This window comes from Salmo trutta, chromosome 12, assembly GCF_901001165.1.
Source record: "Salmo trutta chromosome 12, fSalTru1.1, whole genome shotgun sequence".
Lineage (NCBI taxonomy): Eukaryota > Metazoa > Chordata > Actinopteri > Salmoniformes > Salmonidae > Salmo > Salmo trutta.
Window position 1 is genome coordinate 42,807,890 of NC_042968.1, and position 25,000 is coordinate 42,832,889.

At 43.4% G+C, this 25,000-nt stretch overlaps 1 protein-coding gene across 1 annotated transcript in view; it reads left to right on the top strand.

Moving 5' to 3' along the window:
* Positions 1-43: 43 nt before the first annotated feature.
* LOC115203576 (probable E3 ubiquitin-protein ligase HERC1) overlaps positions 44-25,000 on the top strand; it is a 35,036-nt gene continuing 10,079 nt past the window's right edge. Inside the window, exons 1-11 of the mRNA XM_029768359.1 lie at positions 44-251; positions 1,145-1,300; positions 1,450-1,572; positions 7,300-7,402; positions 7,671-7,840; positions 10,134-10,272; positions 10,761-10,930; positions 13,018-13,187; positions 14,821-14,986; positions 16,658-16,734; positions 19,672-19,924. Of these exons, the coding sequence (XP_029624219.1) occupies positions 120-251; positions 1,145-1,300; positions 1,450-1,572; positions 7,300-7,402; positions 7,671-7,840; positions 10,134-10,272; positions 10,761-10,930; positions 13,018-13,187; positions 14,821-14,986; positions 16,658-16,734; positions 19,672-19,924 (1,659 nt within the window). The 5' untranslated portion in view covers positions 44-119. The remainder of the gene's footprint in view (positions 252-1,144; positions 1,301-1,449; positions 1,573-7,299; positions 7,403-7,670; positions 7,841-10,133; positions 10,273-10,760; positions 10,931-13,017; positions 13,188-14,820; positions 14,987-16,657; positions 16,735-19,671; positions 19,925-25,000) is intronic.

Below are 25,000 nucleotides of genomic sequence, written 5' to 3' on the forward strand. Positions count from 1 at the left end.
TCTCTGTCTGTCTGTCTGTCTGTCTCTCTCTCTGTCTGTCTGTCTGTCTGTCTGTCTGTCTCCCCCCAGGCTTTGTGGTGACCCAGCTGGTGACATCGTGTGGCAGTGACGGTCACTCCATGGCGCTGACGGAGAGCGGCGAGGTGTTCAGCTGGGGAGATGGAGACTACGGGAAGCTGGGACACGGGAACAGTGACCGTCAGAGACGACCGAGGCAGATCGAAGCCCTGCAGGGAGAGGAGGTGGTGCAGGTACGAGAACAAACAGACGAGCACCACTGTAATAGACTGTAGTCTACTGTCATTTAGAGGTTCTACGGGTCAGTATCACTACTGTAATAGACTGTAGTCTACTATCATTTAGAGGTTCTACGGGTCAGTACCACTACTGTAATAGACTGTAGTCTACTGTCATTTAGAGGTTCTACGGGTCAGTACCGCTACTGTAATAGACTGTAGTCTACTGTCATTTAGAGGTTCTACGGGTCAGTAGCACTACTGTAATAGACTGTAGTCTACTGTCATTTAGAGGTTCTACGGGTCAGTATCACTACTGTAATAGACTGTAGTCTACTATCATTTAGAGGTTCTACGGGTCAGTACCACTACTGTAATAGACTGTAGTCTACTGTCATTTAGAGGTTCTACGGGTCAGTACCACCACTGTAATAGACAGTAGCACTACTGTAATAGACTGTAGTCTACTGTCATTTAGAGGTTCTACGGGTCAGTACCACTACTGTAATAGACTGTAGTCTACTGTCATTTAGAGGTTCTACGGGTCAGTACCGCTACTGTAATAGACTGTAGTCTACTGTCATTTAGAGGTTCTACGGGTCAGTACCGCTACTGTAATAGACTGTAGTCTACTGTCATTTAGAGGTTCTACGGGTCAGTACCGCTACTGTAATAGACTGTAGTCTACTGTCATTTAGAGGTTCTACGGGTCAGTACCACTACTGTAATAGACTGTAGTCTACTATCATTTACAGGTAGAATATTACACGATTCATTTAGAATAGAGGAATGGGTTGGTTCTATACATTTCCCTTCTATCTGCTAAGTCACTCCTTCTTTTAAAGAAAAAGGTCTCTTGTTATGATTGGATGTGTTCCCATGTTCATCACCGTTTCCTGTGTGGTCAGATGTCCTGTGGGTTCAAGCACTCAGCAGTGGTGACTGCTGATGGGAGGCTGTTCTCCTTTGGGAACGGGGACTATGGCAGGCTGGGGCTGGGAAACACTTCCAACAAGAAACTACCTGAGAAGGTCACGGCGTTGGAGGGGTACCAGGTCGGACAGGTGAGATACACTAACAGTCACAATATAATAGCAACAACAACAAACACATTCTCTGAAAGTATTTGGTTTCGTTGTGTCAGGTGAACCACGTCTAACACAGTTCAAGTATTGAAGCATTTTTTTTTAAATTGTTATCTTTCTGGTCCCAGGTGGCGTGTGGTCTGAATCATACCGTAGCCGTCTCTGCCGATGGAATGATGGTCTGGGCCTTCGGAGACGGAGACTACGGGAAACTGGGACTGGGGAATTCTACCGCCAAGTCCTCACCTCAGGTATGTACAGTACTGTAGTGTCGACTGTCAGTCTGTTCCTCAGGTATGTACAGTACTGTAGTGTCGACTGTCAGTCTGTTCCTCAGGTATGTACAGTACTGTAGTGTCGACTGTCAGTCTGTTCCTCAGGTATGTACAGTACTGTAGTGTCGACTGTCAGTCTGTTCCTCAGGTATGTACAGTACTGTAGTGTCGACTGTCAGTCTGTTCCTCAGGTATGTACAGTACTGTAGTGTCGACTGTCAGTCTGTTCCTCAGGTATGTACAGTACAGTAGTGTTGACTGTCAGTCTGTTCCTCAGGTATGTACAGTACTGTTGACTGTCAGTCTGTTCCTCGGGTATGTACAGTACAGTAGTGTTGACTGTCAGTCTGTTCCTCAGGTATGTACAGTAGTGTTGACTGTCAGTCTGGTCCTCAGGTATGTACAGTACAGTAGTGTTGACTGTCAGTCTGGTCCTCAGGTATGTACAGTACTGTTGACTGTCAGTCTGTTCCTCAGGTATGTACAGTAGTGTTGACTGTCAGTCTGTTCCTCAGGTATGTACAGTACAGTAGTGTTGACTGTCAGTCTGGTCCTCAGGTATGTACAGTAGTGTTGACTGTCAGTCTGTTCCTCAGGTATGTACAGTAGTGTTGACTGTCAGTCTGTTCCTCAGGTATGTACAGTACAGTAGTGTTGACTGTCAGTCTGGCCCTCAGGTATGTACAGTAGTGTTGACTGTCAGTCTGTTCCTCAGGTATGTACAGTAGTGTTGACTGTCAGTCTGTTCCTCAGGTATGTACAGTACTGTTGACTGTCAGTCTGGTCCTCAGGTATGTACAGTACAGTAGTGTTGACTGTCAGTCTGTTCCTCGGGTATGTACAGTACAGTAGTGTTGACTGTCAGTCTGTTCCTCAGGTATGTACAGTACAGTAGTGTTGACTGTCTGTCTGTTCCTCAGGTATGTACAGTACAGTAGTGTTGACTGTCAGTCTGTTCCTCAGGTATGTACAGTACAGTAGTGTTGACTGTCAGTCTGGTCCTCAGGTATGTACAGTAGTGTTGGCTGTCAGTCTGTTCCTCAGGTATGTACAGTAGTGTTGGCTGTCAGTCTGTTCCTCAGGTATGTACAGTACAGTAGTGTTGACTGTCAGTCTGTTCCTCGGGTATGTACAGTACAGTAGTGTTGACTGTCAGTCTGTTCCTCGGGTATGTACAGTACAGTAGTGTTGACTGTCAGTCTGTTCCTCGGGTATGTACAGTACAGTAGTGTTGACTGTCAGTCTGTTCCTCGGGTATGTACAGTACAGTAGTGTTGACTGTCAGTCTGTTCCTCAGGTATGTACAGTACAGTAGTGTTGACTGTCAGTCTGTTCCTCAGGTATGTACAGTACAGTAGTGTTGACTGTCAGTCTGGTCCTCAGGTATGTACAGTACAGTAGTGTTGACTGTCAGTCTGGTCCTCAGGTATGTACAGTACAGTAGTGTTGACTGTCAGTCTGTTCCTCAGGTATGTACAGTACTGTTGACTGTCAGTCTTCCTCAGGTATGTACAGTACAGTAGTGTTGACTGTCAGTCTGGTCCTCAGGTATGTACAGTACAGTAGTGTTGACTGTCAGTCTGGTCCTCAGGTATGTACAGTAGTGTTGACTGTCAGTCTGGTCCTCAGGTATGTACAGTACAGTAGTGTTGACTGTCAGTCTGTTCCTCAGGTATGTACAGTACAGTACAGTACAGTTTTTTTTCTACTGCATCATTGATTGTATGTTGTTTTACTCCATGTGTAACTCTGTGTTTTTGTATGTTGTCGAACTGCTTTGCTTTATCTTGGCCAGGTCGCAATTGTAAATGAGAACTTGTTCTCAACTTGCCTACCTGGTTAAATAAAGGTGAAATAAAATAAATAAATAAACAGTAGTGTTGACTGTCAGTCTGTTCCTCAGGTATGTACAGTACAGTAGTGTCGACTGTCAGTCTGTTCCTCAGGTATGTACAGTAGTGTTGACTGTCAGTCTGTTCCTCAGGTATGTACAGTACAGTAGTGTTGGCTGTCAGTCTGGTCCTCAGGTATGTACAGTACAGTAGTGTTGACTGTCAGTCTGGTCCTCATGTATGTACAGTACAGTAGTGTTGACTGTCAGTCTGTTCCTCAGGTATGTACAGTACAGTAGTGTTGGCTGTCAGTCTGGTCCTCAGGTATGTACAGTACAGTAGTGTTGACTGTCAGTCTGGTCCTCAGGTATGTACAGTAGTGTTGGCTGTCAGTCTGGTCCTCAGGTATGTACAGTACAGTAGTGTTGACTGTCAGTCTGTTCCTCCATTCTGAGGAGAAGAAGGGAAATGGATTTGACATTAATTGGTGTGTGTGTGTTGTCTGTAGTATATTCTGTCTGTAGTATATTCTGTCTGTAGTATATTCTGTCTGTAGTGTATTCTGTCTGTAGTGTATTCTGTCTGTAGTGTATTCTGTCTATAGTGTATTCTGTCTGTAGTGTATTCTGTCTATAGTGTATTCTGTCTGTAGTGTATTCTGTCTGTAGTGTATTCTGTCTGTAGTGTATTCTGTCTGTAGTGTATTCTGTCTGTAGTGTATTCTGTCTGTAGTGTATTCTGTCTGTAGTATATTCTGTCTATAGTGTATTCTGTCTATAGTGTATTCTGTCTGTAGTATATTCTGTCTGTAGTATATTCTGTCTCTAGTATATTCTGTCTGTAGTATATTCTGTGTATATTGTCTCTTGCAGCACCATGACGTGTCTTTGGCTATGCCGGATTAAGTGATATGACATGCTATTCTATAAAATCCTTTCTCTCTAATTAATATTACCTGATTGAGCTAATCATGTAAATGTAATTAACTAGAAAGTCGGGGCACCACGAAAGAATGTTTATAGAGCTGTTATCTTCCGAATAAACTCTGAAAGACCTAGTAATATTTTACGTCAATAGCAGTCAATATTAATCGTCACCTTATTTCAGTCTCATTTGAAAGTTGTAAATTCTTGGTTATCTTCACGAACCCTAGCTAACAAGTTGAATCAGCAATACAAAATTGGGTTTCATTATTTATTTCCTAAATACCTAACTAATCACACAGAATTACATATACACAGAATGCAAATTATGACATACAGAAAACGTCCCTGGTGGACGGAACCTGTATGAAAGCTGGTTACACAAAGGAAAGGGGGTTGGGCTTGAATGAAAGAGCGGGAAGACTTAGGAACAAAGAAACAGCAGCTATGCTATCGTAAATACATTATCTTATGCATTCTAAATTACCGCCCATTTGGAAAAGGAAAATGCAATAAATATTTACTCTGAGCTGCGCTTCCGTAGGTTGGTCGTAGATGCTGGCCGTGTTGGCCAACAGAGATCTTCCTGTCCTCGGAAGAATGTCTCTGGTGGTAAATTGTATACGTTGTAGTATATTCGTTGTGTGTTAGACTGGATACGTCGTCCGTCCTTTCCTAGCCCACGTTTACAGCTGCTGTTGCTAACTCAACAGCTAGGAGGTCTCACTTCTTTAGTGAATAAGAGTTCAAAGTTCATACCATTCACAACCAAAGCACATGCTGAGGTTGGCTTAGTTCTGTAGTTGACGTGTTAGTCCTTTTTAATGTGGAACCGTCGTCCAATCATCCTCGGAACAGGAGGTTACATTTTCATCAAGGGCTTATATAGTGGAGGGAGAGAAGGGTGTGTTTCATAGTTTATAACCCATGTCTCTTCACAGGGGCGGGCCACTGATTGAGCAGGGCTCTAACCTTATGAAAACACAATTCTCTCATTTGGAAGCTAAAATTAAATTTAATCTTATCACTAATAGTTTCATATTCAAACATTTTAAATTGCACAACAATTCCATGTGAATCTGATAACTAGAATGTGTAGACTTTCCCAGATACAGTTTATGTCGTCCTGTCATCAGTCATAATGTCTCAGATGACAACCGAACTGACATCATATTCATTAACCTCTTGCATCTAGACGTTCCGCTAGCGGAACCCTGTTCCGCCAGCGGAACCCCTAGCCAACAGCCAATGGCATCGCACGGCGCGAAATACAAAACCAACTAAAATACCACAATTCAATTTTCTCAAACAATCAACTATTTTACACCATTTTAAAGATAAGACTCTCGTTAATCTAACCACATTGTCCGATTTCAAAAAGGCTTTACAGCAAAACATTAGATTATGTTAGGAGAGTACATAGACACAAATAATCACACAGCCATTTTCCAAGCAAGCATATATGTCACATAAACCCAAACCACAGCTAAATGCAGCACTAACCTTTGATGATTTTCATCAGATGACACTCCTAGGACATTGTTTACATTTACATTTAAGTCATTTAGCAGACGCTCTTATCCAGAGCGACTTACAAATTGTTATACAATACATGCATGTTTTGTTCAATCAAGTTCATATTTATATCAAAAAACAGCTTTTTACATTAGCAAGTGATGTTCAGAACTAGCCTACCCACCGCAAACTTCTGGTGAATTTACTAAATTACTCATGATAAACTTTGACAAAATACATAACAATTATTTTAAGAATGATAGATACAGAACTCCTTTATGCAATCGCTAGGTCCGATTTTAAAATAGCTTTTCAGCGAAAGCACATTTTGCAATATTCTGAGTACATAGCTCGGCCATCAAGGCTAGCTATTCAGACCCGCCAACATCGGGGCTCAGTAAACTCAGAATTACTATTGGAAAAATTGGATTACCTTTGCTGTTCTTCGTCAGAATGCACTCCCAGGACTTCTACTTCAACAACAAATGTTGTTTTGGTTCCAAATAACTATAGTTATATCCAAATAACTCCGTTTTGTTCGTGCGTTCAGGTCACTATCCGAAGGGTAACGCGCGAGCGCATTTCGTGACAAAAAAAATCCAAATATTCCATTACCGTACTTAGAAGCATGTCAAACGCTGTTTAAAATACATTTTTATGCTATTTTTCTCATAAAATAGCGATAATATTCCAACCGGGCAACGTTGTATTCATTCAAAGAGAGAAAGAAAAAAATGGCGAGTTCTCGTGAACGCGCATCTCCAGTCTCACTGTCCCCAGGCAGACCACTTACAAACTCTGCTCCTATACTTTGCCCAGAGACAGCAGACACCCCATTCCACTTTCTGGCGGCTTTAGAGAGCCAATGGAAGCCTTAGAAAGTGTCACATAACAGCACAGATGCTGTAATTTCGATAGAGATGCAACAGAAGGACAACAAATTGTCAGACAGGGCACATCCTGCATGGAATCTTCTCAGGTTTTTGCCTGCAATATGAGTTCTGTTGTACTCACAGACACCATTCAAACAGTTTTAGAAACTTTAGAGTGTTTTCTATCCAAATCTACTAATTATATGCATATTCTAGTTTCTGGGCAGGAGTAGTAACCAGATTAAATCGGGTACGTTTTTTTATCCGGCCGTGAAAATACTGCCCCCTATCCCGAAGAAGTTAAGTACCAACGCATATTTTCAACTGGTTCTATTACCAAAATATGGTTCCTTTCCCCCCACTTGTTTGATGTTCCCAGACTCTCTATGTTTAACAAAGGCTATTTAAGAGTCCATCAGTAGAGTCAGAGAGAGAGGGAAGGGAGAAAGGTATTTATGGGGGGGCCATAAACCTTAGCCACAGGCCAACGTCATGACAACCACTTCACCGAGTCATATTCCAGTTGTGTGTGAATCACGTTGTTGTTTTTGTGTTCCACAGAAGGTGGACGTTCTCTGTGGACTCGGTATCAAGAAGGTGTCCTGTGGAACTCAGTTCTCTGTCGCCCTCACTAAAGATGGCAACGTGTACACGTTCGGACAAGGTCTGAATATGATGCACTACATGCATATACTGTTCAGTACAACAGATAACATAGAAATATTATACAATAGAACATGCCGAGGAAAAAAAAAACATTCTCTCAGTGTTGTCTGTTACTGTAGTTCTGCATTTCTATACTATTTTCATCATCCATCTTGATTGTTGACATTAAATATCCTGTCTACTTTAGACCATGCATAACATACAGAATGTGTCTTTGTTAGCCAGTAACACCCGTCATCAACCCTCCTGTGTCCCCCCGTCTCCAGACCGACTGATAGGGCTGCCGGAGGGCCGGGCCAGGAACCACAACCGTCCCCAGGTCGTACCAGCTCTGTCTGACGTGTTTATACAGGATGTGGCTGTGGGGGCCGAACACACACTGGTCCTGTCCTCTACTGGAGAGGTCTATACCTGGGGCAGCAACTCAGAGGGACAGGTAGGATACAACACACACTGGTCCTGTCCTCTACTGGAGAGGTCTATACCTGGGACAGGTAGGATACAACACACACTGGTCCTGTCCTCTACTGGAGAGGTCTATACCTGGGACAGGTAGCATACAACACACACTGGTCCTGTCCTCTACTGGAGAGGTCTATACCCGGGACAGGTAGAATACAACACACACTGGTCCTGTCCTCTACTGGAGAGGTCTATACCTGGGGCAGCAACTCAGAGGGACAGGTAGGATACAACACACACTGGTCCTGTCCTCTACTGGAGAGGTCTATACCCGGGACAGGTAGAATACAACACACACTGGTCCTGTCCTCTACTGGAGAGGTCTATACCTGGGACAGGTAGGATACAACACACACTGGTCCTGTCCTCTACTGGAGAGGTCTATACCTGGGGCAGCAACTCAGAGGGACAGGTAGGATACAACACACACTGGTCCTGTCCTCTACTGGAGAGGTCTATACCTGGGGCAGCAACTCAGAGGGACAGGTAGGATACAACACACACTGGTCCTGTCCTCTACTGGAGAGGTCTATACCTGGGGCAGCAACTCAGAGGGACAGGTAGGATACAACACACACTGGTCCTGTCCTCTACTGGAGAGGTCTATACCTGGGGCAGCAACTCAGAGGGACAGGTAGGATACAACACACACTGGTCCTGTCCTCTACTGGAGAGGTCTATACCCGGGACAGGTAGAATACAACACACACTGGTCCTGTCCTCTACTGGAGAGGTCTATACCTGGGGCAGCAACTCAGAGGGACAGGTAGGATACAACACACACTGGTCCTGTCCTCTACTGGAGAGGTCTATACCTGGGACAGGTAGAATACAACACACACTGGTCCTGTCCTCTACTGGAGAGGTCTATACCTGGGACAGGTAGAATACAACACACACTGGTCCTGTCCTCTACTGGAGAGGTCTATACCTGGGACAGGTAGAATACAACACACACTGGTCCTGTCCTCTACTGGAGAGGTCTATACCTGGGACAGGTAGAATACAACACACACTGGTCCTGTCCTCTACTGGAGAGGTCTATACCTGGGGCAGCAACTCAGAGGGACAGGTAGGATACAACACACACTGGTCCTGTCCTCTACTGGAGAGGTCTATACCTGGGACAGGTAGAATACAACACACACTGGTCCTGTCCTCTACTGGAGAGGTCTATACCTGGGACAGGTAGAATACAACACACACTGGTCTTGTCCTCTACTGGAGAGGTCTTTACCTGTGGCAGCAACTCACGAGGGACAGGTAGTATACAACACACACTGGTCCTGTCCTCTACTGGAGAGGTCTATACCTGGGGCAGCAACTCAGAGGGACAGGTAGGATACAACACACACTGGTCCTGTCCTCTACTGGAGAGGTCTATACCCGGGACAGGTAGAATACAACACACACTGGTCCTGTCCTCTACTGGAGAGGTCTATACCTGGGACAGGTAGAATACAACACACACTGGTCCTGTCCTCTACTGGAGAGGTCTATACCTGGGACAGGTAGGATACAACACACACTGGTCCTGTCCTCTACTGGAGAGGTCTATACCTGGGACAGGTAGAATACAACACACACTGGTCCTGTCCTCTACTGGAGAGGTCTATACCTGGGACAGGTAGCATACAACACACACTGGTCCTGTCCTCTACTGGAGAGGTCTATACCTGGGACAGGTAGGATACAACACACACTGGTCCTGTCCTCTACTGGAGATGTCTATACCTGGGACAGGTAGATTACAACACACACTGGTCCTGTCCTCTACTGGAGAGGTCTATACCTGGGACAGGTAGAATACAACACACACTGGTCCTGTCCTCTACTGGAGAGGTCTATACCTGGGACAGGTAGCATACAACACACACTGGTCCTGTCCTCTACTGGAGAGGTCTATACCTGGGACAGGTAGGATACAACACACACTGGTCCTGTCCTCTACTGGAGAGGTCTATACCTGGGACAGGTAGAATACAACACACACTGGTCCTGTCCTCTACTGGAGAGGTCTATACCTGGGACAGGTAGGATACAACACACACTGGTCCTGTCCTCTACTGGAGAGGTCTATACCTGGGACAGGTAGAATACAACACACACTGGTCCTGTCCTCTACTGGAGAGGTCTATACCTGGGACAGGTAGGATACAACACACACTGGGACAGGTACACACACCCATACAGGGACAGGTCAGTCTCTGTTCTCTCTGTCTCCTAGTTGGGTCTTGATCTGTGTCTCTGTTCTCTCTGTCTCCTAGTTGGGTCTGGGCCACACCAACCATGTGAGAGAACCCACCCTGGTGACATCACTACAGGGGAAGGACATTAACCAGGTCTCTGCTGGTCGCTGTCACTCTGCTGCCTGGACCGCTCCCTCTGTCCCTCCCCGGGCTCCGGGTAAACACACACACACACACACAGCAGGCAGGCTCTCTACTTCAGTGGTCAACGCGTGACGTGGACTGCCACAGCCTCTGTACCTGTGGTGTTTAATGGTCAGGTACTTCAACATGGAGTCATAATATCTCCAACTCTAGATTACAGTAAATCCAACTTCTGTCTGTTGAAATGGATTGTGTTTTATCTCATGGTCATCAGTGAATAGTGTGATAACATAAACCAGGGAATGGTGTCTAGGTGGAAGAGATGGATCATGATTGGATTCTAAAATGATTCCACCTTCTCCCTCCCTCCCTCCCCCCTCTCTTTCCCTCCCTCCCTCCTCTCCTTCCCTCCCTCCCTCCCTCTCTTTCCCTCCCTCTCTCCTCCCTCCCTCCCTCTCTCCCTCCCTCTCCTCCTCCCTCCCTCCCTCCCCCTCTCTTTCCCTCCCTCTCTCCTCCCTCCCTCCCTCCTTGACATGTGTTTTATTTCTGCCCCGTCTCCAGGTTCCTCCGTACCCCTCCAGCTAGGCCTGCCGTCAGCGGTGCCGCCCCAGTTCAGCTCTCTGAGAGAGGTCAGCATGGAAGCAGTCCGGGCCAGACTACGTGTTCTTTACCACTTCTCTGACCTCATGTACTCATCATGGAGATTACTCAACCTGAGCCCCAACAACCAGGTACACTCACCTCACACCTCACATACCTCACCTCACACACCTCACCACATACACCTCACCTCACACACCTCACCTCACACACCTCACCTCACACACCTCACCACACACCTCACCACACACCTCACCTCACACACCTCACCATATACACCTCACCACACACACCTCACCTCACACACCTCACCACACACCTCACCATACACACCTCACACACCTCACCACATACCTCACCTCACACACCTCACCACATACACCTCACCTCACACACCTCACCTCACACACCTCACCTCACACACCTCACCATATACACCTCACCACACACACCTCACCTCACACACCTCACCACACACCTCACCATACACACCTCACACACCTCACCACATACCTCACCTCACACACCTCACCACATACACCTCACCTCACACACCTCACCTCACACACCTCACCTCACACACCTCACCACACACACCTCACCTCACACACCTCACCACACACCTCACCACATACCTCACCTCACACACCTCACCACATACACCTCACCTCACACACCTCACCTCACACACCTCACCTCACACACCTCACCATATACACCTCACACACCTCACACACCTCACCACACACCTCACCTCACACACCTCACCACACACCTCACCTCACACACCTCACCTCACACACCTCACCTCACACACCTCATCATACACACCTCACACACCTCACACACCTAACCTCAACACACCTCACCATACACACCTCACACACCTCACCTCACACACCTCATCATATGCACCTCACCATACACACCTCACACACCTCACTCACCTCACCATACACACCTCACACACCTCACTCACCTCACCATACACACCTCACACACCTCACTCACCTCACCATACACACCTCACACACCTAACCTCAACACACCTCACCTCACTCACCACACACATCTCACCTCACCACACACATCTCACCTCACACACCTCACCACACACACCTCACCACACACACCTCACCACACACACCTCACCACACACACCTTACCTCACACACCTCACCACACACACACACCTCACCTCACACATCTCACCTCACACACCTCACCACACACACCTCACCACACACACCTCACCACACACACACACCTCACCACACACATCTCACCTCACACACCTCACCACACACACCTCACCACACACATCTCACCACACACACCTCACCACACACACCTCACCACACACACCTCACCTCACACACCTCACCACACACACCTCACCACACACATCTCACCTCACACACCTCACCACACACACACACCTCACCTCACACACCTCACCACACACACCTCACCACACACACCTCACCACACACACCTCTACTCACACACCTCACCACACACCTCACCTACACACACCTCACCTCACACACCTCACCACACACACCTCACCTCACACACCTCACCACACACACCTCACCTCACACACCTCACCACACACACCTCACCACACACACCTCACCACACACACCTCTACTCACACACCTCACCACACATCTCACCTACACACACCTCACCTCACACACCTCACCACACACACCTCACACCTCACCACACACACCTCACCACACATCACTCTCTCCTCCACTTTAATATCCTCAGACACAGTAGCATTTGTATTGACTGTCCTTTATGGTTTAATACATCTGACTCATTCCTCATAACTGTATAATCCTGTGTTGACTGTCCTTTATGATTTAATACATCTGACTCATTCCTCATAACTGTATAATCCTGTATTGACTGTCCTTTATGATTTAATACATCTGACTCATTCCTCATAACTGTATAATCCTGTGTTGACTGTCCTTTATGGTTTAATACATCTGACTCATTCCTTATAACTGTATAATCCTGTATTGACTGTCCTTTATGATTTAATACATCTGACTCATTCCTCATAACTGTATAATCCTGTGTTGACTGTCCTTTATGGTTTAATACATCTGACTCATTCCTTATAACTGTATAATCCTGTATTGACTGTCCTTTATGGTTTAATACATCTGACTCATTCCTTATAACTGTGTGTGTATTCCAGAGCTGTACGTCCCACTACAACACAGGGACGTGGGGCATCGTCCAGGGCCAGTTGAGGCCCCTACTGGCCCCCAGAGTCTATACTCTCCCCATGGTGAGGTCCATTGGGAAGACTATGGTGCAAGGCAAGAACTATGGACCCCAAATCACTGTCAAGAGGATCTCCACACGGTATGTCCACTATCCTAGAGGAGTAGAGATGTACAAATACATCAGAATCATTCATGAAGTTTTGTTATAGAGCTTTTTCAATACAAATAATCTTAAAGAGTCTTTTGAAAATCACAAAGACATGTAGTGATCAGTCGGTTGATGGTTGATGTTGTTCCACAGTTTCAGATGTCTGCTAGTTACAGCGGTAGGAAATGCAGTGTGTTTATGTTCCACAGTTTCAGATGTCTGCTAGTTACAGCGGTAGGAAATGCAGTGTGTTTATGTTCCACAGTTTCAGATGTCTGCTAGTTACAGCGGTAGGAAATGCAGTGTGTTTATGTTCCACAGTTTCAGATGTCTGCTAGTTACAGCGGTAGGAAATGCAGTGTGTTTATGTTCCACAGTTTCAGATGTCTGCTAGTTACAGCGGTAGGAAATGCAGTGTGTTTATGTTCCACAGTTTCAGATGTCTGCTAGTTACAGCGGTAGGAAATGCAGTGTGTTTATGTTTCCACAGTTTCAGATGTCTGCTAGTTACAGCGGTAGGAAATGCAGTGTGTTTATGTTCCACAGTTTCAGATGTCTGCTAGTTACAGCGGTAGGAAATGCAGTGTGTTTATGTTCCACAGTTTCAGATGTCTGCTAGTTACAGCGGTAGGAAATGCAGTGTGTTTATGTTCCACAGTTTCAGATGTCTGCTAGTTACAGCGGTAGGAAATGCAGTGTGTTTATGTTCCACAGTTTCAGATGTCTGCTAGTTACAGCGGTAGGAAATGCAGTGTGTTTATGTTCCACAGTTTCAGATGTCTGCTAGTTACAGCGGTAGGAAATGCAGTGTGTTTATGTTCCACAGTTTCAGATGTCTGCTAGTTACAGCGGTAGGAAATGCAGTGTGTTTATGTTCCACAGTTTCAGATGTCTGCTAGTTACAGCGGTAGGAAATGCAGTGTGTTTATGTTCCACAGTTTCAGATGTCTGCTAGTTACAGCGGTAGGAAATGCAGTGTGTTTATGTTCCACAGTTTCAGATGTCTGCTAGTTACAGCGGTAGGAAATGCAGTGTGTTTATGTTCCACAGTTTCAGATGTCTGCTAGTTACAGCGGTAGGAAATGCAGTGTGTTTATGTTCCACAGTTTCAGATGTCTGCTAGTTACAGCGGTAGGAAATGCAGTGTGTTTATGTTCCACAGTTTCAGATGTCTGCTAGTTACAGCGGTAGGAAATGCAGTGTGTTTATGTTCCACAGTTTCAGATGTCTGCTAGTTACAGCGGTAGGAAATGCAGTGTGTTTATGTTCCACAGTTTCAGATGTCTGCTAGTTACAGCGGTAGGAAATGCAGTGTGTTTATGTTCCACAGTTTCAGATGTCTGCTAGTTACAGCGGTAGGAAATGCAGTGTGTTTATGTTACATTGAGATTCAACTAATTGTTCTCTGCCTCCTTTTTCATCATCTTCCCTTTCTCTCTCTCTCTCCGTCCTCTACCTTCTCCCTCTTTCTCTTTCTCTCATCCTCTACCTTCTCTCTCTCTCTCATCCTCTACCTCCTCTCTCTCTCTCTCTCTCTCTCTCTCTCTCTCTCTCCCTCTCCATCCTGTACCTCCTCTCTCTCTCTCTCTCTCTCTCTCTCTCTCCATCCTCTCTCTTTGTCCAGGGGTCGTAAGTGTAAGCCCATCTTTGTGCAGATAGCCCGTCAGGTGGTCAAGCTGAATGCGTCTGACCTGCGCCTGCCGTCCAGGGCCTGGAAGGTCAAGCTGGTGGGGGAGGGGGCCGACGATGCTGGAGGGGTGTTTGATGACACCATCACTGAGATGTGTCAGGTATAGGAACACTATAACTACAGTAGAGTTTACAGTTAGATGTGTCAGTTACAGTAGAGTTTACAGTTAGATGTCAGGTATAGTAACAGTATAACTACAGTAGAGTTTACAGTTAGATGTGTCAGTTACAGTAGAGTTTACAGTTACATGTCAGGTATAGTAACAGTATAACTACAGTAGAGTTTACAGTTAGATGTGTCAGTTACAGTAGAGTTTACAGTTAGATGTGTCAGTTGTAGTAGAGTTTACAGTTCGATGTGCCAGGTATAGTAACAGTATAACTACAGTAGAGTTTAGTTAGATGTGTCAGTTACAGTGGAGTTTACAGTTAGATGTGTCAGTTACAGTAGAGTTTACAGTTAGATGTGTCAGGTATAGTAACAGTATAACTACAGTAGAGTTTACAGTTAGAGGTGTCAGTTACAGTAGAGTTTACAGTTAGATGTGTCAGTTAAGTAGAGTTTACAGTTAGATGTGCCAGGTATAGTAACAGTATAACTACAGTAGAGTTTACAGTTAGAGGTGTCAGTAACAGTAGAGTTTACAGTTAGATGTGTCATTTATAGTAGAGTTTACAGTTAGAGGTGTCAGTTACAGTAGAGTTTACAGTTAGATGTGTCAGTTATAGTAGAGTTTACAGTTAGATGTGTAAGTTACAGTATAGTTTAGTTAGATGTATCAGTAACAGTAGAGTTTACAGTTAGATGTGTCAGTTACAGTAGAGTTTACAGTTAGATGTGTCAGTTAGAGTAGAGTTTACAGTTAGATGTGCCAGGTATAGTAACAGTAAAACTACAGTAGAGTTTACAGTTAGCTGTGTCAGTTACAGTAGAGTTTACAGTTAGAGGTGTCAGTTGCAGTAGAGTTTACAGTTAGAGGTGCCAGGTAGAGTAACAGTATAACTACAGTAGAGTTTACAGTTAGATGTGTCAGTTACAGTTAGATGTGTCAGGTATAGTAACAGTATAACTACAGTAGAGTTTACAGTTAGCTGTGTCAGTTACAGTAGAGTTTACAGTTAGAGGTGTCAGTGTCAGTAGAGTTTACAGTTAGCTGTGTCAGTAACAGTAGAGTTTACAGTTAGCTGTGTCAGTTACAGTAGAGTTTACAGTTAGAGGTGTCAGTTACAGTAGAGTTTACAGTTAGAGGTGTCAGTTACAGTAGAGTTTACAGTTAGCTGTGTCAGTAACAGTAGAGTTTACAGTTAGATGTGTCAGTAACAGCAGAGTTTACAGTTAGCTGTGTCAGTAACAGCAGAGTTTACAGTTAGATGTGTCAGTTGCGGTAGAGTTTACAGTTAGCTGTGTCAGTTACAGTAGAGTTTACAGTTAGATGTGTCAGCTGCAGTAGAGTTTACAGTTAGATGTGTCAGTTGCAGTAGAGTTTACAGTTAGATGTGTCAGTTAGTAGAGTTTACAGTAAGATGTGTCAGCTACAGTAGAGTTTTAGATTTGTGAACAAAGCCTCAGTCTCAACATGAAGTAATTTCCTTGTTGTGTCTGCAGTATGTTCTTGTCTATTCTTCTGAGTTTATCCAATCTTCTTTACCAGAGGAATTTTCTAGTTTCCCAAAATGTTCAATTAACAAAGAGCGAGTCAGAAAAGTGATATTATTTAGAGACAGGCTGTGGACAGGATATCTTGTGAGACTGACGCCTATTTCCTGTGTAGGAGTTGGAGACAGGAGTAGTGGATCTCCTCATCCCCTCCCCCAACGCCACAGCTGAGGTGGGCTACAACAGAGACAGGTGAGGACTGGCTAGGACACCGACAGAGACACACAGTACCACATTACTGACCTGCTGTCTCATTACCAGTCACCATATAGAGACAGTACCACATTACTGATACGCTGTCTCATAAGCAGTCACCATATAGAGACAGTACCACATTACCAGTCACCATATAGAGACAGTACCACATTACTGACCTGCTGTCTCATTACCAGTCACCATATAGAGACAGTACCACATTACTGACCTGCTGTCTCATTACCAGTCACCATATAGAGACAGTACCACATTACTGATACGCTGTCTCATAAGCAGTCACCATATAGAGACAGTACCACATTACCAGTCACCATATAGAGACAGTACCACATTACCAGTCACCATATAGAGACAGTATCACATTACCAGTCACCATATAGAAACAGTACCACATTACCAGTCACCATATAGAGACAGTACCACATTACTGACCTGCTGTCTCATTACCAGTCACCATATAGAGACAGTACCACATTACTGATACGCTGTCTCATTACCAGTCACCATATAGAGACAGTACCACATTACCAGTCACCATATAGAAACAGTACCACATTACCAGTCACCATATAGAGACAGTACCACATTACTGACCTGCTGTCTCATTACCAGTCACCATATAGAGACAGTACCACATTACTGATACGCTGTCTCATAAGCAGTCACCATATAGAGACAGTATCACATTACCAGTCACCATATAGAAACAGTACCACATTACTGATACGCTGTCTCATAAGCAGTCACCATATAGAGACAGTACCACATTACCAGTCACCATATAGAGACAGTATCACATTACCAGTCACCATATAGAGACACTACCACATTACCAGTCACCATATAGAGACAGTACCACATTACCAGTCACCATATAGAAACAGTACCACATTACCAGTCACCATATAGAGACACTACCACATTACCAGTCACCATATAGAGACAGTACCACATTACCAGTCACCATATAGAGACAGTACCACATTACCAGTCACCATATAGAGACACTACCACATTACCAGTCACCATATAGAGACACTACCACATTACCAGTCACCATATAGAGACACTACCACAATACCAGTCACCATATAGAGACAGTACCACATTACCAGTCACCATATAGAGACAGTACCACATCCAGTCACCATATAGAGACAGTACCACATTACCAGTCACCATATAGAGACAGTACCACATTACCAGTCACCATATAGAGACAGTACCACATTACCAGTCACCATATCGAGACAGTATCACATTACCAGTCACCATATAGAAACAGTACCACATTACTGATACGCTGTCTCATAAGCAGTCACCATATAGAGACAGTACCACATTACCAGTCACCATATAGAGACAGTATCACATTACCAGTCACCATATAGAGACTGTACCACATTACCAGTCACCATATAGAGACAGTACCACATTACCAGTCACCATATAGAAACAGTACCACATTACTGATACGCTGTTTCATAAGCAGTCACCATATAGAGACAGTACCACATTACCAGTCACCATGTAGAGACACTACCACATTACCAGTCACCATATAGAGACAGTACCACATTACCAGTCACCATATAGAGACACTACCACATTACCAGTCACCATATAGAGACAGTACCACATTACCAGTCACCATATAGAAACAGTACCACATTACTGATACGCTGTCTCATAAGCAGTCACCATATAGAGACAGTATCACATTACCAGTCACCATATAGAGACAGTACCACATTACCAGTCACCATATAGAGACAGTACCACATTACCAGTCACCATATAGAGACACTACCACATTACCAGTCACCATATAGAGACAGTACCACATTACCTGTCACCATATAGAGACAGTACCACATTACCAGTCCCCATATAGAGACACTACCACATTACCAGTCACCATATAGAGACACTACCACATTACCAGTCACCATATAGAGACAGTACCACATTACCTGTCACCATATAGAGACAGTACCACATTACCAGTCCCCATATAGAGACACTACCACATTACCAGTCACCATATAGAGACAGTACCACATTACCAGTCACCATATAGAGACAGTACCACATTACTGACACGCTGTCTCATTACCAGACTATATGACTCTGTGTTATGGGCCACTACAGAGGTATAGTCTATATGACTCTATGTTATGGGACACTACAGCGCTATAGACTATGACTCTGTGTTATGGGCCACTACAGAGCTATAGTCTATGACTCTGTGCTATGGGCCACTACAGAGGTATAGTCTATATGACTCTATGTTATGGGACACTACAGCGCTATAGACTATGACTCTGTGTTATGGGCCACTACAGAGGTATAGTCTATGACTCTGTGTTATGGGCCACTACAGAGCTATAGTCTATGACTGTGCTATGGGCCACTACAGAGGTATAGTCTATATGACTCTATGTTATGGGACACTACAGAGCTATAGTCTATGACTCTGTGCTATGGGCCACTACAGAGCTATAGTCTATATGACTCTGTGTTATGGGCCACTACAGAGCTATAGTCTATGACTCTGTGCTATGGGCCACTACAGAGGTATAGTCTATATGACTCTGTGTTATGGGACACTACAGAGGTAAAGTCTATGACTCTGTGTTATTGGCTACTACAGAGGTATAGTCTATGACTCTGTGTTATGGGCCACTACAGAGCTATAGTCTATGACTCTATGTTATGGGCCGCTACAGAGCTATAGTCTATATGACTCTGTGTTATGGGCCACTACAGAAGTATAGTCTATATGACTCTATGTTATGGGACACTACAGAGATATATTCTATATGACTCTATGTTATGGGCCACTACAGAGCTATAGTCTATGACTCTGTGTTATGGGCCACTACACTCAGGTGAACTCCCTCCTTCCCCCAGGTTCCTGCTGAGCCCGTCAGCCTGTCTGGATGAGCAGCTCCTCCAGTTTAAGTTCCTGGGCATCCTGATGGGGGTGGCTATCCGGACCAAGAAGCCCCTGGACCTGCACCTTGCCCCCCTGGTGTGGAAGCAGCTGTGTTGTATTCCTCTGGTCCTGGAGGATCTGGAGGAGGTGGACCTGCTCTATGTTCAGACACTCAACAGCATTCTTCACATTGAAGACAGCGGCATCACAGAGGATAATTTCCATGAGGTAATTGTTTTATTCAGTCTTTTTTTCTTCAACTAAAGGTCAGGAGCTATGATATTGGTATGAGGAGGAGAGGGAAAGAGACAGAAAGAGAGACAGAGAAGCTTGGAGGAGAGTGATGGTTCACATCCATTCAGTTTGGATTCAATAATGGAACTGACATAGATGGGGAGATTTGACTTGGACACTAGCCTAGAAAAGGTCCCTCAGTGTGGTGATAATATGGTATGGTGGTAATATGGTATGGTGATAATATGGTATGGTGATAATATGGTATGGTGGTAATATGGTATGGTGATAATATGGTATGGTGGTAATATGGTATGGTGATAATATGGTATGGTGGTAATATGGTATGGTGGTAATATGGTATGGTGAGGTCCCTCAGTATGGTGATAATATGGTATGGTGGTAATATGGTATGGTGATAATATGGTATGGTGGTAATATGGTATGGTGGTAATATGGTATGGTGGTAATATGGTATGGTGAGGTCCCTCAGTATGGTGATAATATGGTATGGTGGTAATATGGTATGGTGATAATATGGTATAGTGATAATATGGTATGGTGATAATATGGTATGGTGATAATATGGTATGGTGAGGTCCCTCAGTATGGTGATAATATGGTATGGTATGGTAATATGGTATGGTGATAATATGGTATGGTGGTAATATGGTATGGTGATAATATGGTATGGTGGTAATATGGTATGGTGATAATATGGTATGGTGGTAATATGGTATGGTGATAATATGGTATGGTGGTAATATGGTATGGTGATAATATGGTGTGGTGATAATATGGTATGGTGATAATATGGTATGGTGAGGTCCCTCAGTATGGTGATAATATGGTATGGTGGTAATATGGTATGGTGATAATATGGTATGGTGGTAATATGGTATGGTGATAATATGGTATGGTGGTAATATGGTATGGTGATAATATGGTATGGTGGTAATATGGTATGGTGGTAATATGGTATGGTGAGGTCCCTCAGTATGGTGATAATATGGTATGGTGGTAATATGGTATGGTGGTAATATGGTATGGTGATAATATGGTATGGTGGTAATATGGTATGGTGATAATATGGTATGGTGGTAATATGGTATGGTGATAATATGGTATGGTGGTAATATGGTATGGTGATAATATGGTATGGTGATAATATGGTATGTGATAATATGGTATGGTGAGGTCCCTCAGTATGGTGATAATATGGTATGGTGGGTAACTAGTATGGTGATAATATGGTTGGTATATGTATGGTTGTATGGTGGTAATATGGTATGGTGATAATATGGTATGGTGGTAATATGGTATGGTGATAATATGGTATGGTGGTAATATGGTATGGTGGTAATATGGTATGGTGAGGTCCCTCAGTATGGTGATAATATGGTATGGTGGTAATATGGTATGGTGATAATATGGTATGGTGGTAATATGGTATGGTGATAATATGGTATGGTGGTAATATGGTATGGTGGTAATATGGTATGGTGAGGTCCCTCAGTATGGTGATAATATGGTATGGTGGTAATATGGTATGGTGATAATATGGTATAGTGATAATATGGTATGGTGATAATATGGTATGGTGAGGACCCTCAGTATGGTGATAATATGGTATGGTGATAATATGGTATGGTGAGGTCCCTCAGTATGGTGATAATATGGTATGGTGGTAATATGGTATGGTGATAATATGGTATGGTGGTAATATGGTATGGTGATAATATGGTATGGTGGTAATATGGTATGGTGGTAATATGGTATGGTGAGGTCCCTCAGTATGGTGATAATATGGTATGGTGATAATATGGTGTGGTGATAATATGGTATTGTGGTAGTATGGTATGGTGAGGTCCCTCAGTATGGTGGTAATATGGTATGGGGATAATATGGTATGGTGATAATATGGTGTGGTGATAATATGGTATGGTTATAATATGGTATGGTGATAATATGGTATGGGGAGGTCCCTCAGTATGGTGATAATATGGTATGGTGATAATATGGTATGGTGAGGTCCCTCAGTATGGTGATAATATGGTATGGTGATAATTTGGTATGTGATAATATGGTATTGTGGTAATATGGTATGGTGAGGTCCCTCAGTATGGTGGTAATATGGTATGGGGATAATATGGTATGGGGATAATATGGTGTGGTGATAATATGGTATGGTTATAATATGGTATGGTGATAATATGGTATGGGGAGGTCCCTCAGTATGGTGCTAATATGGTATGGTGATAATATGGTATGGTGATAATATGGTATGGTGATAATATGGTATGTGATAATATGGTATGGTGATAATATGGTATGGTGAGGTCCCTCAGTATGGTGATAATATGGTATGGTGATAATATGGTATGGTGATAATATGGTATGGTGAGGTCCCTCAGTGTGGTGATAATATGGTATGTTGGTAATATGGTATGGTGAGGTCCCTCAGTATGGTGATAATATGGTATGGTGATAATATGGTATGGGGATAATATGGTATGGTGATAATATGGTATGGTGATAATATGGTGTGGTGATAATATGGTATGGTGGTAATATGGTATGGTGAGGTCCCTCAGTATGGTGATAATATGGTATGGTGATAATATGGTATGGGGATAATTTGGTATGGTGATAATAATATGGTATGGTGGTAATATAGTATGGTGGTAATATGGTATGGTGGTAATATGGTATGGTTATAATATGGTATGGTATGGTTATAATATGGTATGGTGATAATATGGTATGGTGATAATATGGTATGGGGAGGTCCCTCAGTATGGTGATAATATGGTGTGGTGATAATATGGTATGGCGATAATATGGTATGGTGGTAATATGGTATGGGGATAATATGGTATGGTGGTAATATGGTATAGTGAGGTCCCTCAGTATGGTGATAATATGGTGTGGTTATAATATGGTATGGTGATAATATAGTATGGTGGGGTCCCTCAGTATGGTGATAATATGGTGTGGTGATAATATGGTATGGTGATAATATGGTGTGGTGATAATATGGTGTGGTGATAGCATGGTATGGTGATAATATGGTATGGTGGTAATATGGTATGGTGAGGTCCCTCAGTATGGTGATAATATGGTATGGTGGTAATATGGTATGGTGATAATATGGTATGGTTATAATATGGTATGGGGAGGTCCCTCAGTATGGTGATAATATGGTATGGTGAAAATATGGTATGGTGAGGTCCCTCAGTATGGTGATAATATGGTATGGTGGTAATATGGTGTGGTGATAATATGGTATGGTGATAATATAGTATGGTGGGGTCCCTCAGTATGGTGATAATATGGTGTGGTGATAATATGGTATGGTGATAATATGGTGTGGTGATAATATGGTGTGGTGATAGCATGGTATGGTGATAATATGGTATGGTGAGGCCCCTCAGTATGGTGATAATATTGTATGGTGATAATATGGTATGGTGATAATATGGTGTGGTGATAGCATGGTATGGTGAGGCCCCTCAGTATGGTGATAATATTGTATGGTGATAATATGGTATGGTGATAATATGGTGTGGGGATAGTATGGTGATAATATGGTATGGGGATAATATGGTGTGGGGATAATATGGTATGGTGATAATATGGTGTGGGGATAATATGGTATGGGGATAATATGGTATGGTGATAATATGGTGTGGGGATAGTATGGTGATAATATGGTATGGTGATAATATGGTATGGTGAGGTCCCTCAGTATGGTGATAATATGGTATGGTGATAATTTGGTATGTGATAATATGGTATTGTGGTAATATGGTATGGTGAGGTCCCTCAGTATGGTGGTAATATGGTATGGGGATAATATGGTATGGGGATAATATGGTGTGGTGATAATATGGTATGGTTATAATATGGTATGGTGATAATATGGTATGGGGAGGTCCCTCAGTATGGTGCTAATATGGTATGGTGATAATATGGTATGGTGATAATATGGTATGGTGATAATATGGTATGTGATAATATGGTATGGTGATAATATGGTATGGTGAGGTCCCTCAGTATGGTGATAATATGGTATGGTGATAATATGGTATGGTGATAATATGGTATGGTGAGGTCCCTCAGTGTGGTGATAATATGGTATGTTGGTAATATGGTATGGTGAGGTCCCTCAGTATGGTGATAATATGGTATGGTGATAATATGGTATGGGGATAATATGGTATGGTGATAATATGGTATGGTGATAATATGGTGTGGTGATAATATGGTATGGTGGTAATATGGTATGGTGAGGTCCCTCAGTATGGTGATAATATGGTATGGTGATAATATGGTATGGGGATAATTTGGTATGGTGATAATAATATGGTATGGTGGTAATATGGTATGGTGGTAATATGGTATGGTTATAATATGGTATGGTATGGTTATAATATGGTATGGTGATAATATGGTATGGTGATAATATGGTATGGGGAGGTCCCTCAGTATGGTGATAATATGGTGTGGTGATAATATGGTATGGCGATAATATGGTATGGTGGTAATATGGTATGGGGATAATATGGTATGGTGGTAATATGGTATAGTGAGGTCCCTCAGTATGGTGATAATATGGTGTGGTTATAATATGGTATGGTGATAATATAGTATGGTGGGGTCCCTCAGTATGGTGATAATATGGTGTGGTGATAATATGGTATGGTGATAATATGGTGTGGTGATAATATGGTGTGGTGATAGCATGGTATGGTGATAATATGGTATGGTGGTAATATGGTATGGTGAGGTCCCTCAGTATGGTGATAATATGGTATGGTGGTAATATGGTATGGTGATAATATGGTATGGTTATAATATGGTATGGGGAGGTCCCTCAGTATGGTGATAATATGGTATGGTGAAAATATGGTATGGTGAGGTCCCTCAGTATGGTGATAATATGGTATGGTGGTAATATGGTGTGGTGATAATATGGTATGGTGATAATATAGTATGGTGGGGTCCCTCAGTATGGTGATAATATGGTGTGGTGATAATATGGTATGGTGATAATATGGTGTGGTGATA